The sequence below is a fragment of the Lampetra planeri genome, chromosome 3 (assembly GCF_965212315.1).
Source record: "Lampetra planeri chromosome 3, kcLamPlan1.2.h2, whole genome shotgun sequence".
NCBI lineage: Eukaryota > Metazoa > Chordata > Hyperoartia > Petromyzontiformes > Petromyzontidae > Lampetra > Lampetra planeri.
The window spans coordinates 21,489,917-21,505,140 of NC_136109.1; the positions used below are offsets into that span (position 1 = coordinate 21,489,917).

The 15,224-nt window shown below is 43.6% G+C and overlaps 1 protein-coding gene across 2 annotated transcripts in view; it reads left to right on the top strand.

The window, feature by feature from the left end:
- LOC144741031 (dual oxidase 1-like) overlaps positions 1 to 15,224 on the top strand; it is a 42,097-nt gene that overhangs the window by 15,350 nt on the left and 11,523 nt on the right. For both annotated transcript variants that reach the window (XM_078623729.1, XM_078623724.1), the window contains 16 exons: positions 835 to 1,001; positions 1,137 to 1,197; positions 2,918 to 3,014; positions 4,281 to 4,365; positions 4,479 to 4,575; positions 5,689 to 5,861; positions 6,397 to 6,572; positions 8,341 to 8,459; positions 9,413 to 9,550; positions 9,711 to 9,824; positions 10,520 to 10,719; positions 11,632 to 11,820; positions 12,023 to 12,251; positions 12,842 to 12,935; positions 13,117 to 13,292; positions 14,108 to 14,180. In XM_078623729.1, the coding sequence (XP_078479855.1) occupies positions 835 to 1,001; positions 1,137 to 1,197; positions 2,918 to 3,014; positions 4,281 to 4,365; positions 4,479 to 4,575; positions 5,689 to 5,861; positions 6,397 to 6,572; positions 8,341 to 8,459; positions 9,413 to 9,550; positions 9,711 to 9,824; positions 10,520 to 10,719; positions 11,632 to 11,820; positions 12,023 to 12,251; positions 12,842 to 12,935; positions 13,117 to 13,292; positions 14,108 to 14,180 (2,188 nt within the window). The remainder of the gene's footprint in view (positions 1 to 834; positions 1,002 to 1,136; positions 1,198 to 2,917; positions 3,015 to 4,280; positions 4,366 to 4,478; positions 4,576 to 5,688; positions 5,862 to 6,396; positions 6,573 to 8,340; positions 8,460 to 9,412; positions 9,551 to 9,710; positions 9,825 to 10,519; positions 10,720 to 11,631; positions 11,821 to 12,022; positions 12,252 to 12,841; positions 12,936 to 13,116; positions 13,293 to 14,107; positions 14,181 to 15,224) is intronic.

Sequence of the window (15,224 nt, forward strand, 5' to 3'; positions counted from 1 at the left end):
TAGTGAAATCGCCCAAAAAGAGGCGGTACTCCACAGAACGTGACATGACACTGATTTGACTATATCCAGAGGCTGACAGTGACGGCTAGCGTGACTCTGTGGTTGAATGACATTGGTGGTGCGTCGCCCAATCGCCCTAATGAAGAAACCTCCCCTGGATACCGTACTCTCTGGCTTGCCCGGAGAAGGCAGTACGGCAAATGGATTAATCGCCGTCTGTTTCCATTCGTACGGGCTAGAGTGTTGCCTCCTCGCGCTTGTGGGGTTTCTCCGGGTGCTATGGTTTTCTCCATGCTTGCATAGTAAACACTCGTCGTTGATTGGCTGAACACATCTTACAATACATTCGCAATGCAGGACCCTCCTGAAACAAAGTCCCTTGACTCAGTGGAGCTGCTTCTATGATTGTAACTTTCGTAGTTTGTTTATTGATCTTATATTTGTTGCATAACTAACAGCAATGTGTGCGTTGTTAGCGTAATACGTTTTATATATCAGAATAACTATTAGTGGGCGTTTGGGGCAGATGTGTGTAAGATTATATGCCTACCGTTGAAGACGCATTGAGTAACCTTTCTTTCTTACGAGATGAACTGCAAAGCACAGAAAAATGTAATAAAAATGTTAATACAATTACAAAGATTTGTAAAACTCATATCCTGATAATCGTCATGTCGTGAAATTTGGTATTGATTCGTAATCATGAACAATTAGAATTGTAACAACCGTCGTTGGCATCGATCCCATTTTCACAAAACAGTGAATGAAATGCCATCGATTTGAGACACGCTTTGAAAGGGACAGAAAAAATACGATTGTGCTTCTGTGCTACAGAGTTTGGAAATTCACGAGGAAATGAGAGCCCTTTCCTGAAAGCCATCGGCACGGTGTGGCTGCGCTACCACAACCACTTGGCGGAAAAAATGCGCCAAGAAAACCCAGAAATGTCTGACAAGGAGCTCTTCATAAACGCACGCAAATGGGTCGTCGGAGTGTATCAGGTAGGGAGGTCACTTTCCAGTCGTGAGACGTCACATGCATTGCACAGCACTTACTCAACTGTATGCCGATGAACATGTTGGAAACTCCAGCTATTCGCAGCTGGTAAAACACTTCATGTTGCATATTTTTCTCAGAACATTGTCCTCTACGAGTGGCTGCCAGCAATGCTTGGGAAGAACACGGCGGAATACAAAGGTAGAGATGCATTATTAAAATTATATCCTCAATTCGGTCAAAAATTTCACCCCGTTCGCAATCCGTGTAACTTATTCACATGGTGCCTTTATTGGAGCTTTAAACATAGCATCCCTGGAGTGCATTTAAAGGGAGGGAGGAGGCACCCAAACGCCGAGGGCCTTAACTAGGTCAATGTTAAACAAAATTAAAACAAACGTTGAAGACCAAACAGACGGAGTAACTACACCATTGGAACCTCATTTGCCAGTAAAAAGATATGATAATTGTATTTTTACCCTTCTATCTGGCAACAAAACTGACACCTTTTTTACAAGGAGTCATGTTTGCATAGACCACAATACCTGCAGTCACAATTAACTTCAAGGACAGTGTACATTATCAGAGTTATGTTTTATGTTTACATTATGACTGCAGGTATTGTGGTCTATGCAAACATGACTCCTTGTAAAAAAAGGTGTCAGTTTTGTTGCCAGATAAAAGGGTAAAAAAACAATTATCATATTTTTTACTGGCAAATGAGGTTCCAATGGTGTAAATGCTTACTCCGAGCTCTCATACTCTGATGGTGCATTGTCTTTGAGTTGTGCGCCTTTTGGCGTCATCTGGTCCAACCCATGTGAGACTAGGCTCTAAGGAAAGCTGTCTCGGGTGTGGACCAATTAACTTTAAGGACAGTGCACATTTTCAGAGTTATGTTTTTTGTTTGCATTATGACTGCAGATATTGTGGTCTATGCAAACATGACTACTTGTAAAAAAGGTGTCAGTTTTGTTTCCAGATAGAAGGGTAAATAAACAATTATCAGACGGAGTAACGTTACGATTTGTTTGTGTCCATCGCACATTCTCTTCTCGCTCTCACCCCCTGCATACGTTGCCCCAAGGTGGCAGAGTGTTAACTACCTCGCCTGGTATACAGGAGGTTGTGGGTTCGTCCCCGACCCTGACGCCTGTATATGTGGAGTTTGCATGTTCTCCCCGTGGCCGCTTGGATTTTTAAATCCTTTATATTAAGTTCACTTGCTTGCTTGCTTGCGCGCTTACGACCGTGCAAATCTTTCGGTCGTTTTTTAACCCACTTCCCGTGATCCAATCGAGCTGACATTTTGCACACAGACTCGTTGTGCGTGACAATTTATTTTCGTGAAAAAGAAATTTCCCTAACTTGACACTTTTTAGGAAAAAATAAATTATATTTAATTATCAATTGCTTAATGGTGGCAGGCAATCATCTGACCCATAGGTGGCAGCCATCTCAAGCCAGAGGACGAAGACTCTAGCCGCCACGCATATAAAGGATTTATAGTGAAAACTTTGTTTTTACCGGTGAATTTTTTCTCCAGGTCCTCCCTCCATATACAGTATAGAAACAAGCACTTTGAGTATTTGGCTGCTATACTATTCCACGTAATAAGTCACTTTGTTGAGCTATCATTTGCGGCCAGGTCGCTTCTGACAAAGAGTTATATATCTCAGTGGGTCTTACTTGATGAAATAAAATAGTTTTAGTTTCGTTCAGAAAACGTGGTGACTCCCGTTGCTTAATTGTGCAAACTTTGTCCAACCTACTCCAATTATTGCATACCGTTTGTATCTCAACTAACTTGACGCCATTTTTAATGTTAATATTGTTTGAAGTGTGCCCTCACGTACGTACTGAATTTAACATGTAACAACTGAGGCATTATTTTGAACAAATGCTTTCCATTGCACCACAGGGTATAAGCCCCAGGTGAACCCCAGCATTTCTGTGGAGTTTCAGGCGGCCGCAATGAGGTTTGGCCACACTATGGTGCCACCGGGAGTTTACAAGAGGTGAGAAAACGATCACTTGTGTTTTATTACTGTCATGACCTTTCACGTCGTCATTCATGACAGTGATTGTTTCTTTTATATTTAGCTGTGCTCGAACGATGTTCAGGCATCTTAAATCCCCACACCACTTTGCCACCCAGCAAAATCAACAGGGACACCACAGTTTTGTTGATCGGCAAGTGATGTGTGGTCATTCAAAGTGTGGGCACTCTCACCCTATTCCAAGACAAAGGTGCTTTAAAATAATACATTATTATCTGGCCAGTGTAGAAGACTTGGCCAAAATGTCTTCGAGAGGGGTCTCCAGAGCTCTCTTTGTTTGTGGATGCCTTTCCACTAGCAGTGGCACGAGCAAGCAATTGCAGGGCTGCACATTTACTTTTCACCTTTACATGTGAAATGTTGGCCTGTGGTATTGCAATTGGTAATCATTTGAAATGGATGCACGGTTCAGATCTTAATTGGTCCCTATCCCTGAGAACGGACAATCTTGTTGTTTGAGGTGCATTAGATCGAACACGCTGCATGCACATTTAAAAAACAATGAGCAGTTTTGCGGGTCATTCAGAATGGTGGAACAAAAATTTTCATACGAATAATCGAAATAAAATTGCAGCGTTGAATTTTTGTTTTAAAGGGTAAAACAATATATATCTAAAAGTACAGAACTTTATACGTGCACATTACTGCATGTTTTAAATGTCCACGTTGGTAACATTGAATAATAATGATGAATAGACGAGGACCTCCCATAGCCATCAGTCAGGGACGTTTTTTGCCATACTTATTCACACAATAGTCAGTGCAGGATGGTGAAGGTGATCGTCAAGATGAGTTCAGATGTCAGTCACCACTGATGTTCGCCAAGGCCAGGACTCAAACTCAGGTCACTGGGTTTCCAGTGGTCGTATATCAAACAAAACAAAACGTATGAAAAAAACCAAGAATAGGTTTGACCATTTCTGGCAATAAAACAGGTGTTAAGATGTTTAAACACCAAATAGAAACCTTTTCCAAGGAATCACGTTCGCATGGACCACACGTACTTGTGGTGAACATGAAACACAAACTTGCTCTGATAATATATGCATTGTCAAAACAAAACACATCACCGATCTTTCCCACGTTGGATATTAACATTATGGAAAATAAAATTAAGGTCTTTCACGATTATATTTATGTCTTTGAGTTGAATCAACATGTTTTGTTGTTGTTGTTGTTAATTAGCATAATTGATTTGAGTTTGTTCATGTAAACTTTCCACAGGGATGATTCTTGCAATTTTAAGCCATCTGATCCAAAGTCTGAATATAATGCAAGCCGCATGTGCAACAACTACTGGACCAAGGAGGTATTTTTCTCTATTTTAAATTGCTTTTCAAATGGCTGAACGAGCTGTGAAATTCACCATACACATTGCATTTTCTCCGGAAAAATCTGATTCCATTTCCTTTTTTTCATCAGGTTTTCCGATCAGGACACGAAGTTGATGAATTCGTGCTCGGAATGGCTTCTCAAATTGCCGAACAGGAAGACCACGTCATTGTCGAGGACCTCCTAGGTGAGATAATCGACCCACTGCTTCTTGCTTAACGGTTTAAGCTTCAGTTCATCGGCCATCATTTATGAGGCCTCCCCCACACCATCGCTACCTGACAGTCCCGTGAAGCCACAATCACTCTTACAAAAGAGCTGATGTCAGTGCTGCATCTCTCTACAATAGTTGTTTTGTTTTCTCTCCTTCTCCAGCATGTCCACCTCATTCGGCTGTAATTCCATCACCGGTCTCGTCCTTTGGCCACCATCGTTTCCAATGATGATGGCCAATGAAAGCAAAAGCCCCGTTTGCTTTCATTAAGTCAATGTGGTGACTATAATTTCCATTTGCTCCCTCATCTCAGTGCAATTCCTGGCATGCATTTATCCACGCTTTTTTGCACAGTTTTCAGATTTGGATTCATTTCCTCTCACAATGTCCATGTTTCTGACGCATGTACCATAGCGGACAATTTCGTTTTTGTTGATTTCTTCAAGCACATTCATAAGTGGCTTTTCGTGACAAAAATGCATTTCCCTAAAATAATTCCATCCTGCTCTCAATAATCGTTTTAGGTCGCCATTTTGTCCCAGTCTGCCTTCAACAACATTGCATCTCACTTCAACAATCGTAACTCATGTATGCCTCACTCACCAGTATGTAATTGCTTTGGCAGTCCATTACAATCATACTCTTAGTTTTTTCGGTAAAGTCACGTAGGTAAAAAATGAAATTAAAATTAATTAAAATAAAATAATAAAATTCACGACGTTTCGGAGGCAACACAAGTCTCCGTCATCAGGTGGGACCGTCACAGCCAGATTTGCTGTATCAAGTGAAGCAGGGATTCCAAGATGCAAGTTCTTAAATACAAGTTAAGGGGGAGGGGGGGGGGCATCTTGGAATCCCTGCCTCACTTGATACAGCAAATCTGGCTGTGACGGTCCCACCTGATGACGGAGACTTGTGTTGCCTCCGAAACGTCGTGAATTTTATTATTTTATTTTTACTAATTTTAATTTCATTTTTTCATTCACGTGACTTTACCGAGTATGAATCCTTGCAGTCACGAAAGCTTCAAATCTAGAATCCATTACAATCGTTGCACGCGTGCCTTTTCCCCATTGCTTGCTACAGACAGCATGTACGGCCCTATGAAGGCTTCCCGCCTGGACCTTATGGCCATTAACATCCAACGTGGACGGGACCACGGATTGCCCAGCTACGTTAAAATGCGGAAAGCCATGAACTTGGACCCAATCACCAAGTGGGAAGATATCAATCCCACGCTTAGTCAAAGAAATCCAGAGGTACGTCCGACGTGCGGTCTTGCGCAACCTTTTGAACGTTTTCTCAAGAAGAATGAAAGTATATGTACATTATCTCTGTCCTCAACTCGGGTCAGAGTGCATTATAACACTCAGGAAAGTTATCCTACGTGATCGAGCCTATAGTAGTAAGTGGTTGAGTGTCTCTATGTGTGTACAAGATGATGGAGTGTCTGATGTTGATGACATCTTTGTGTATTTGTGTATGTATGTGTGTTTGTATAGATGGAAAGCCGCAGCGCAATGGTTAGCGCACTGCGCTGAGCTCGGTTCCCGTTCATGACCAATAATAGTGGCAAATATTTGAACTGGTCCTGAGCCTCCCCTAGGTCGACTCAACCTCAGATCAGTACCTGGTGCTGTGTGTAAACATTGTCACTTGGGAGACAAAGGCGACCGGGCGTGGTGCTGGTCGCCCCACCCCTCGGGTGCCGTGCCGGCCTTCACAGGTGCTCGCTAACAGCGCTTGCCCCAACAGTCTTTCGATGCTAAACAGGGGATCTTTGTCTTTTATCAGGTGATCGAGCGACTGAAGCAGCTCTATAACGGTGACATCTCCCGGCTGGAGCTGTGGCCGGGGGGGCTCTTGGAGTGCCAGGGGGGGCCTGGGCCCCTGTTCTCGCGCATCCTCGTTGATCAGTTTGAGCGCATCCGCGACGGGGACCGCTTCTGGTTTGAGAACACCAACAACGGGTGAGGTGCTGCTACTCGTGCTCGTTTACTGCTCATTGAGTTCCAAGTTTCTTGCAATGGCGCTGTAACCCACTTATTGCCATTGAAACACAACAACTCGTGTTCGAATACAAGTGAAGTGCCACTGATGGAATTGATATGCGATTAAAAAAGATAGTATTTGTGCAACTGTTGGCAGGCACCACTGGTTACCTCATGGCAAATGAGGTTCCAATGGTGTAAATGCTTACCCCGAGCTCTCATACTCTGTTGGTGCATTGTCTTTGAGTTGTGCGCCTTTTGGCGTCATCTGGTCCAACCCATGTGAGACTAGGCTCTAAGGAAAGCTGTCTCGGGTGTGGACCAATCATCTTCAAGGACAGTGCATACATTATCAGTTATGTTTTTTGTTTGCATTATGACTGCAGGTATTGTGGTCTATGCAAACATGACTCCTTGTAAAAAAGGTGTCAGTTTTGTTGCCAGATAGAAGGGTAAAAAAACAATTGTCATGTTGGCAGGCACTTGTATTGCCAGTAGGCCGCATACAGACATGCAGAATGCCGCGGTGAAAGATTTTCCACATTTGCATGTAGAATTATAATGCATTGTGGTCTTTTATACAATTATTGATTGTCCCTTTGTATGTATAATGCACTATGTTTTAACTATACATCATGCCCCACGTGCAGTGGGCTTCTGTATGTGATCGCGCAGCAACAATGCGTGGAAAAATTGCTCGATAAAATATTCTGAAGATTACACTGGTCAACAAAAAAAAAAAATTCTGGCCTGGACTTTTGCAGCTGTTTTAGACTAATTTCAGGGTGCTGATTCCAAATCTGATCTCAGATTTGCTCTATCACATCTCATTTCATGCTATCGGCATACCCCATTTTCATTGATTTTACCCGAAATTAACTCTGTCACTTATGATTGCAAGTTGTTGCTAGTCAGTGACTGCTTTAGTGTTAAAATATGGTGCTGTATTTTTAGGATAGTGTGTTTATAATATAATTTTATGTAGATATGCAATATTTGATATCTCAAAAACCTGATGTGATAGACAAAAACTGATGCCAGATTTAGAATCAGCCCCCCAAAATTACCTTAAAACCGTTGGAATACTCTATGCCAGAAAAAGTGTGTTGACCAGTGTTAAGGGAATGCTTTCACCTTCAGGCACCTTCTCATAAAAAAACGAACGCTTCAAATAAAAACTTGTATGTTTTAATAATTTTTATTTACTACTTACATTTCTCATGTTGTTCATCGCGCACTGTTGCACTTTATTTTGCGCTCGGTTGTAATTTACTTTGCTCAGTCGGTGTTAGCCGCTGTGGGCATGACGCGTTTCTTTTCTCATTCCTGTTGCTCTAAGTTTGTTTGTACGTTGAACGTCTTTTGAACCCATCTTCTTGGTTCTTTCGGTAAAGTCACGTAGAAGGGAAGTGTGCAATGTGAGAAGCAAGCAGCCCTTATTTTGACTCTGTGTGTGTGTCGGAAGCAATGAGGTCACTCGATTCGTAGCGGCCGACTCGATGCGCGACGTTCACCGCAATCTAAAAAAAATATCGAATCGTAAGAATTGATCGAATTGGTGAGAGCAATTATTCTTTACATGCCTTCTCATTTCATTTGTGGCGTGTTGAAACGTGACATGTTGGCAGCTTGGGGAGGCCTTAATCCAGCAGTGGATTGACCATGGCTTATGATGATGACGATGACGACGATAACGAGGGTGATGATGAAACGTGTCTACTACGGGGAATCCTTTTTTGCCGTTCAGGATGTTCACGAAGTCGGACGTGGAAGCTGTTCGAAGGACGAAATTCTCGAGTGTCCTGCAAGCCGTGATGAGGGTCAATAACCGCACCATCCAGGATGAAGTGTTCTTCTGGAGAGCCGGTGAGGCCGACCGAGAGCTCCGATGCGTTTTGCCATCGAGTGGGGCTATAGATGAATTGGAGGGCAAACCCACCGACCGTGTATGAAAACACAAAAATTTACAGTACAATGGTGCAACGCAGTCACCGCAACTACTCCACTTGCACAGATCTGTGTCGGTTTCACTCCCCACATTGTGCGGGTAGTGGGGGTTAGTTGAATATGCTTCACCGTGCTGGTCGCTGCGGTTTTTGGTGATGATGGGGAGCGTAGATGTGGGAGCGCAGGTATCCGGCGCAGCGGTTTATTTTTCTCTCTTAAGTGTTCCATTGCTTTTGTGTGCTAGCTTTGGAATAATATTCTCTACCTTAATTTTTTTTTGCAAAAGACTTTACCGTAAGGTGAATGAAGGATTTGTATGAGGCAGCGCAGCAAGTGGGTTAATAACCTACTTGTCTGGCGCTTGAGTGTTCTGCCCACGTACTTGCAGGCATTGCACTTACTGTTCACAAATAGTGACAGAAATATTCAATAAATTGGCAACACGTCCCAAACAAAAGTACAATTATTAAAGGTGTAGCCCTGTAATGTCTTGCTCTTGCCACTTGGCAGAAGGGCTCCCACTAGAGGCAGCTCTAGAGAGCCCCTCTAAAAGGGTATTTGGCCTACTCTTTCACACTGGCCACCCACACTTCACCCCGCCACACGCGTCGTGCAGATCTTACTGACTCTCGTGCTGGGTGGACACAGGCAGGGAGGATTCATGAGACGTGCACCATTGTTTCAAGTGCCACAACCAAGATATCAAACAAGTCACCTCTTGGAATGCACGTCAAGTGTGCTAACCATTTGCAGTATCCCACCAAGCAATACCCCTCCTGAAAAAAATGCCACATCTTTAGGCTCAGTAAGGCTTGCCTGGACAAATGCATATTTTCGTAATTTCTGCTTCTCTCCAATTCATTGTGTGTTAGGAAACCCTTGCCAGCAGCCCAAGCAGCTCGCCGTGAGGGACCTGGAGCCGTGCACGCCCCCGGAGACCATCGACTATTTCTCAGGAAGTACGGGCAGCTTCGCAGCCACCATCGTGGCCCTTCTGCTGCTGCCTGTAGGTACGTAAAAAACCGAGGCCTGGCCCTATAGAATGGTAACGATGCACAGTGGCGGGTGATATTCGAACTGGTCCTGAGAACCGGACTGTACACGTGTGTAAAGGTAAGATATCTCCCAAGTACCGATCTGTGGTGAATATTTTTGTGTTTCTTTTAACAGTGTGCATTTTAGTGTTGTGCCTCGTGTCGCGCCAACGGAAGAAAAGCTTTGAAAAAATGAAAGATCAGCAGCAGCTGAAGACGGGAAAGAAGCCCGGAGCAGATGGAATTCGTGGTAAGGAATTGAACGTTACACTTTGGAAAGGGGTCTACATGGAGCAGGTAACAAAAATGTAAATATGCAACACCATTTAACACTATGCTCTGGTCCTGTTAATTGTGCCTGGGTGAGTGCGTGACTTGCTACATGCCTCATATGGCAATTGTTGTTGCTTTAAACCACGATGTGCTTTCACAATTCAATTTTCCATTTTGGTATGAGGACTTCTGGGCAAATAGAATAACTGTGGTTACTATGGAAATGTTCAACCAGGAATCTATGAGCACAATGCAGAATTTTTTGTACTTTGGTCATGAATATGAAAATGTTGGCCAAGGATATAAAAGAGCTCCCCTGCAGCCTAAAGCAATTATAGGTACCGCATGAACGTGTGGGATATCTTTTGTATTCATTGAGGTAGACAGCCGGACAAAATAATTCACGGAGCCATACATTATTTCGGTAGTATCCTCTCAAACTTAATCACGTGTTTTGGCTGAAAATTAATGTGAAAGGCACTTGCAATTCGAAATACCAATGAATTGGCAATGAGAGGTTAGTTAAAAAAGATACAACATACAGTACAAATTCCTTCTCGAGGGGCCCTCTAGAGCGCCCTCCAATAGAGGCCCTTCTGCCAGCAGTGGCGTGAGCGAGCAATTGCAAGGCTGCACCTTTTTCCTGCAGTACAAATGCATTGCGTCTATCAGCCAGCGAATGGCAGGGCAAGAAGGAACCCCTGCGGGACGTGCGGTTGAGGTTCGACGACGCGGGGTCGATCAAGGTGCTGGACTGCGCCGGGGCCCTGCTGCGCAGCCTGGAGGTGAAGGCCCTGTCGGGCGTGGAGCTGCTCTCCGCCAGCGACAGGGGCAACCTGCTGCTGGTGCACGTGCCCCAAGAGTACGACCTGGTGAGGCAGCAGCAGCAGCGGCGCAGCCGCCACACCGCACCGTGACGTCACCTGGCGTGCTGCGCACCGGCGTTGTGCCGTGCAACGTCAGGCAGTCAAGGGCCAATGCCGTTACGAGTGTGCGATACCGCGCACGATATGTGTCACCGCCTCAATGTATGCATGTGTGTTTAACTTCTTCTTGGTTCTTTCGGTAAAGTCACGTAGAAGGGAAATAATAAAATAATAAAAATAAAACATAATAAAATTGTATTATGTTTTAACATAAATTTTATTATGTTTTAACATAATACAATTTTATGATGTTTTATTTTTATTATTTTATTATTATTTCCCTTCTACGTGACTTTACTGAAAGAACCAAGAAGATGAATCCCTGCAGTCACGAAAGCTTTTAATCGAAATTTATGTTTAACTTATTTTGCACCGTGCGTAGCTAACCGTGCTCATCAGAGGTCTACCGGTGTGTTGTACACCAACTGCCTTTGCAAGGATTGCCTTAAGCTTATGTTAAGCACACTGATGGGTTAAACAAAAAAAACGTGTTTTCTCTGCCGGAACAAGTGCAGCATGTCCAGAATCTTCATTGAAGATTCCTGAGCCAGTGGTCAAAATGCTGACTCTACTCTTTGCTCCTTCGTTCTGTGGTCATGAATGTGAAAATGTAGGCCACCTCGGATTAGCACAGTCACACCTCCGATTAGCACGGTTAGCTACGTATGGTGCGAAAGAAGTTCAAGCTTCAAATCAAGATTCAAATCAAGATACATGGATACATTTAATTGAGCACTATTACAGCCAAAATATTCTATTAACTGCCATATACTTATGGAGAAGGGCAAGAGGTCATCACATCCAGTATTTTTTTTTTTACCTGTGTTCGAAATATTAACATTTTTCTGTCTTCCACAGGTCCTGTTTTTTGATTCCGATTTACAGCGAACTAGATTTCAAGAAGATTTGGATACATTCTTAAGACAATTTGAGCGTCACTTCATTTCCAAATCCGGTGGCAATGAAAAGTTGCTGCTCATGAATGCAGTTACAAAAGAGCAACGGCAACTCATACTGGAGACATACTTCAGAAAGATCTTTGCAACGGTATTATTATAATTCATTGCTGTGATGTAAAAATTTGTTATCACATTTTCCCATCGAAATGAAATATGCAATTAATAAAATGCACCAAATAAACCAGATCTTGTTTAGCTTGTATATATATGTCACAGGAGATATTTCATAGAATATCGATATCCACACCTACAGAGAGATCACAAGCAAACCATTGTATTGGATGTGGCAGGTTTTGCAGATTGAATCATTTGGACCACAAGACGAGCTGAATGTGAGCGCCCAGCCGGTGAACGAGTCACCTGTGAAGTGTGAGCTGTCCCCCAGTGAGCTTGGGGACTTGTTAGGCCTTAAACCCGACTCTACTTTCCTGCAACACATGTTCCGTCTGGCGGATGGAGACAAGAATGGCTACCTGTGCTTCAGCGAGCTTCTAAGCGTGCTGCTAGTCTTCATCAAAGGTAAGGCCTTGAAACTGAGGTTACAATATATATTTTTAAGTGCGGTGAAATTGATAAACGGCATCGACTGTGAATTTTGCGTCAGTTTCCGTCGTTGTGCTCTATAGCTCTCTGATGTATGTGTGTTTGTGTTCTAGGTTGTACTGCATTGCTTTGAATGATGTCGTACGTTTTTCGCTCCCACTCATTGAGTTTCTGAAGAAGCTCCCAGAGTTTGGAGAGAAATGTCAGACAACATGCAACATGCAACATGTGGTACAACCTGAAAGCACATCAGAGTGTTGACCATTCAACTTTATAATCACTGCTTACCAGAGGTGGGACAAAGTCATTGTTATGCAAGTCCAAGTCGAGTCGCAAGTCATCAAATTCATGACTCGAGTCTGACTCGAGTCCAAGTCACATGACTCGAGTCCACATCTCATAGGTGGGACAAAGTCATTGTTATGCAAGTCCAAGTCGAGTCGCAAGTCATCAAATTCATGACTCGAGTCTGACTCGAGTCCAAGTCACATGACTCGAGTCCACACCTCTGCTGCTTACCAATGTGTTTGCATACAGACAAATAACTTGTCTCTTCCCGTGACCAGGAACTGCTGAGGCCAAATCTAAGCTGATGTTCCGTATGTACGAAGTCAGCCAAACTGGCTGCATGACGAAGAAAGAATTTGAAACTATGCTTAGGTTCGTAAGCCAGAGTGTGCGTGTGCGCGCACGCACGCATCCATATGAGACACATATACAGCTCTCTTTTTCATAACTCGCCTCAATAGTAATGAGCCTAGTTTCTCCATTCACAATGAGCACAAATGCTAACTTTCTCACGTTTTGTTTTCTTTCCTTTGTCTACGGGGTGGTAACGTAGGTCGTTTCTGGAGTTGTCCGATTACAGTTTGCCAAAGGAGGAGGAGGACAGCATCATGGACTCGGTGTGCAGCGAGTACGGCCTCAACGGCAAAACAGAATTCACGTGGCAGGACCTGCACAAGCTCTTGAATGAGCACTACCATGATGCCAGCAACCTGCAAATCCACGTCGCTGGTACAGAGCGCCGCTGCGAAGCCACCACGCACCACTCAGTCAGGGTGCACTCTGGGGGGGAAGTGGAATAGCATACGATCACTTAAGCATTAAGAAACCACGTTGGTTTTTTTTTGTTCCAGTTTCAACAAAAATGTGTGTGTGTGTGTGTGTTGAAGCGGTAGTGTAGCGGTTAGCGCGCTAAGCTATGAACCTGGCGACCCGGGTTCGATTCCCGCTCACGGCCAACAACAGTGACGATTATCTGAACCGGTCCCGGGCCTCCCCTAGGTCGACTCAGCCTCAAATTAGTACCTGGTGCGGTGTGTATACATCGCCGCTGGGGAGACAAAGGCGGTCGGGCGTGGTGCTGGCCACCCACCCCCTCGTGTACCGTTCCGGCCTTCATAGGTGCTCGCTAACGGCACTTGCCCCTACAGACTGTTAAGGCTATACGGGGGATCTTTGTCTTTGTTGAACTTCATTCGCACCGCGCTATTATGTATAATTGGAACGAATATAAAACCTACAATTGTGCTGCATATTGCTCGATGGAAATATGCAAATATAGAATTAAATAGTGAATTTTCTGCCATTCTTAAATAGAGCATATCAATTACATATACAAGATATATAACAGGTAAACTGAGAATGCATTTTCAATACAAATTCATTAGGGTGTCATATATTTTTTGTACATGTTGCTAAGAAATTGTATACACGTATCTACATTACACAAATTTTCAACACGATAACCTGGTGTTAAAACAACGTCACATATGCTTCATTTCGCATAGGCTATTGTGTTCACCCAAATTTGCTTGCATTGTTTACAGGGATGCACGTGCCAAAGACGAAGAGAATCGAGCACACCATCTCCTTCATCCACCATCGCAAATCGCACGATGGGTAAATCGCGAGGTCGCTCGCGTTAATAAATAAATAAATAACTGCCGTCACGGCACTTGACTTCTCGAGGAATCGCGCTCGCTCCCGCAGAGCCGCGTGTGCGCGCATTTAGGCCTGCACATCCAGTGTGCCCCCCACCCCCCAACCCCCCTACCCCCCAACCCCCCCAACTTTACTTACCATGGATCCATTAACATCGTTTCTCAAACCGTTCGGTGCTTTGCATAGTTGTTACAGTGTTGGAGCTAAGGGGTGGGTGGAGCGGAGGGGCTTTTAAACGCGGTCAAAAAGGGAAACTGGAAAAGAAAATAGTTGAAAACCCAGAAGGGCGCACCGGTGCGGAAAAGTCTACTTGGATGAGTGTAGATTTCGGAAAAGTATACAAACTGGTAGCGTGTGACTGCCAGGCACTTGCCAAAAGCAACAGTGTTTATTCGCTCGAATTGCTCTTGGAACACACACATGATATGCCGGAGTGCTTTTGCAGAAACATAGGCGGCCAGACCCCACCGGACGTTTCATCTATTTGCATACGGAGGAAACAACACCAGACACCGAACAAAGTGACTTGTTGAACAACAAAATCCTTCCACTAAAAGGAGTCATTCACTCTAAAGTTATGCAAATAATTTACTTTTTTAAATGTTTTTCATATTATCTAAATATCAGGCCAGGTAGCACTGTCAAAAAAAGAGAAACCACTCAACTCACGATTTAAAGAGTTGCTAACTCAATTTACAGTTGGTGGTCAACTGAGTTGCACATCTCTTCAGTGTCAATAAAATCAGTACCAAGTTGGTAAGACTGGCTTCTGCCATGCAAATATCTGAATTTCCACTGCTAGTTGAAGGCTGATAAAGAATGCAAACACTGTCCAATTCTCATACAAGCAGGGGTACACTGTTAATAGTTTAAGTGTAGCTTGCCCTTTTCACTCGTGATAAAATAAATAAGTCTTGTTATGGTATTAGTTCAGTCATGTCATCCCCAAGTGCTGTATATGGAATACACATATAGGAAATGCATATATGCTTCATATGCAAA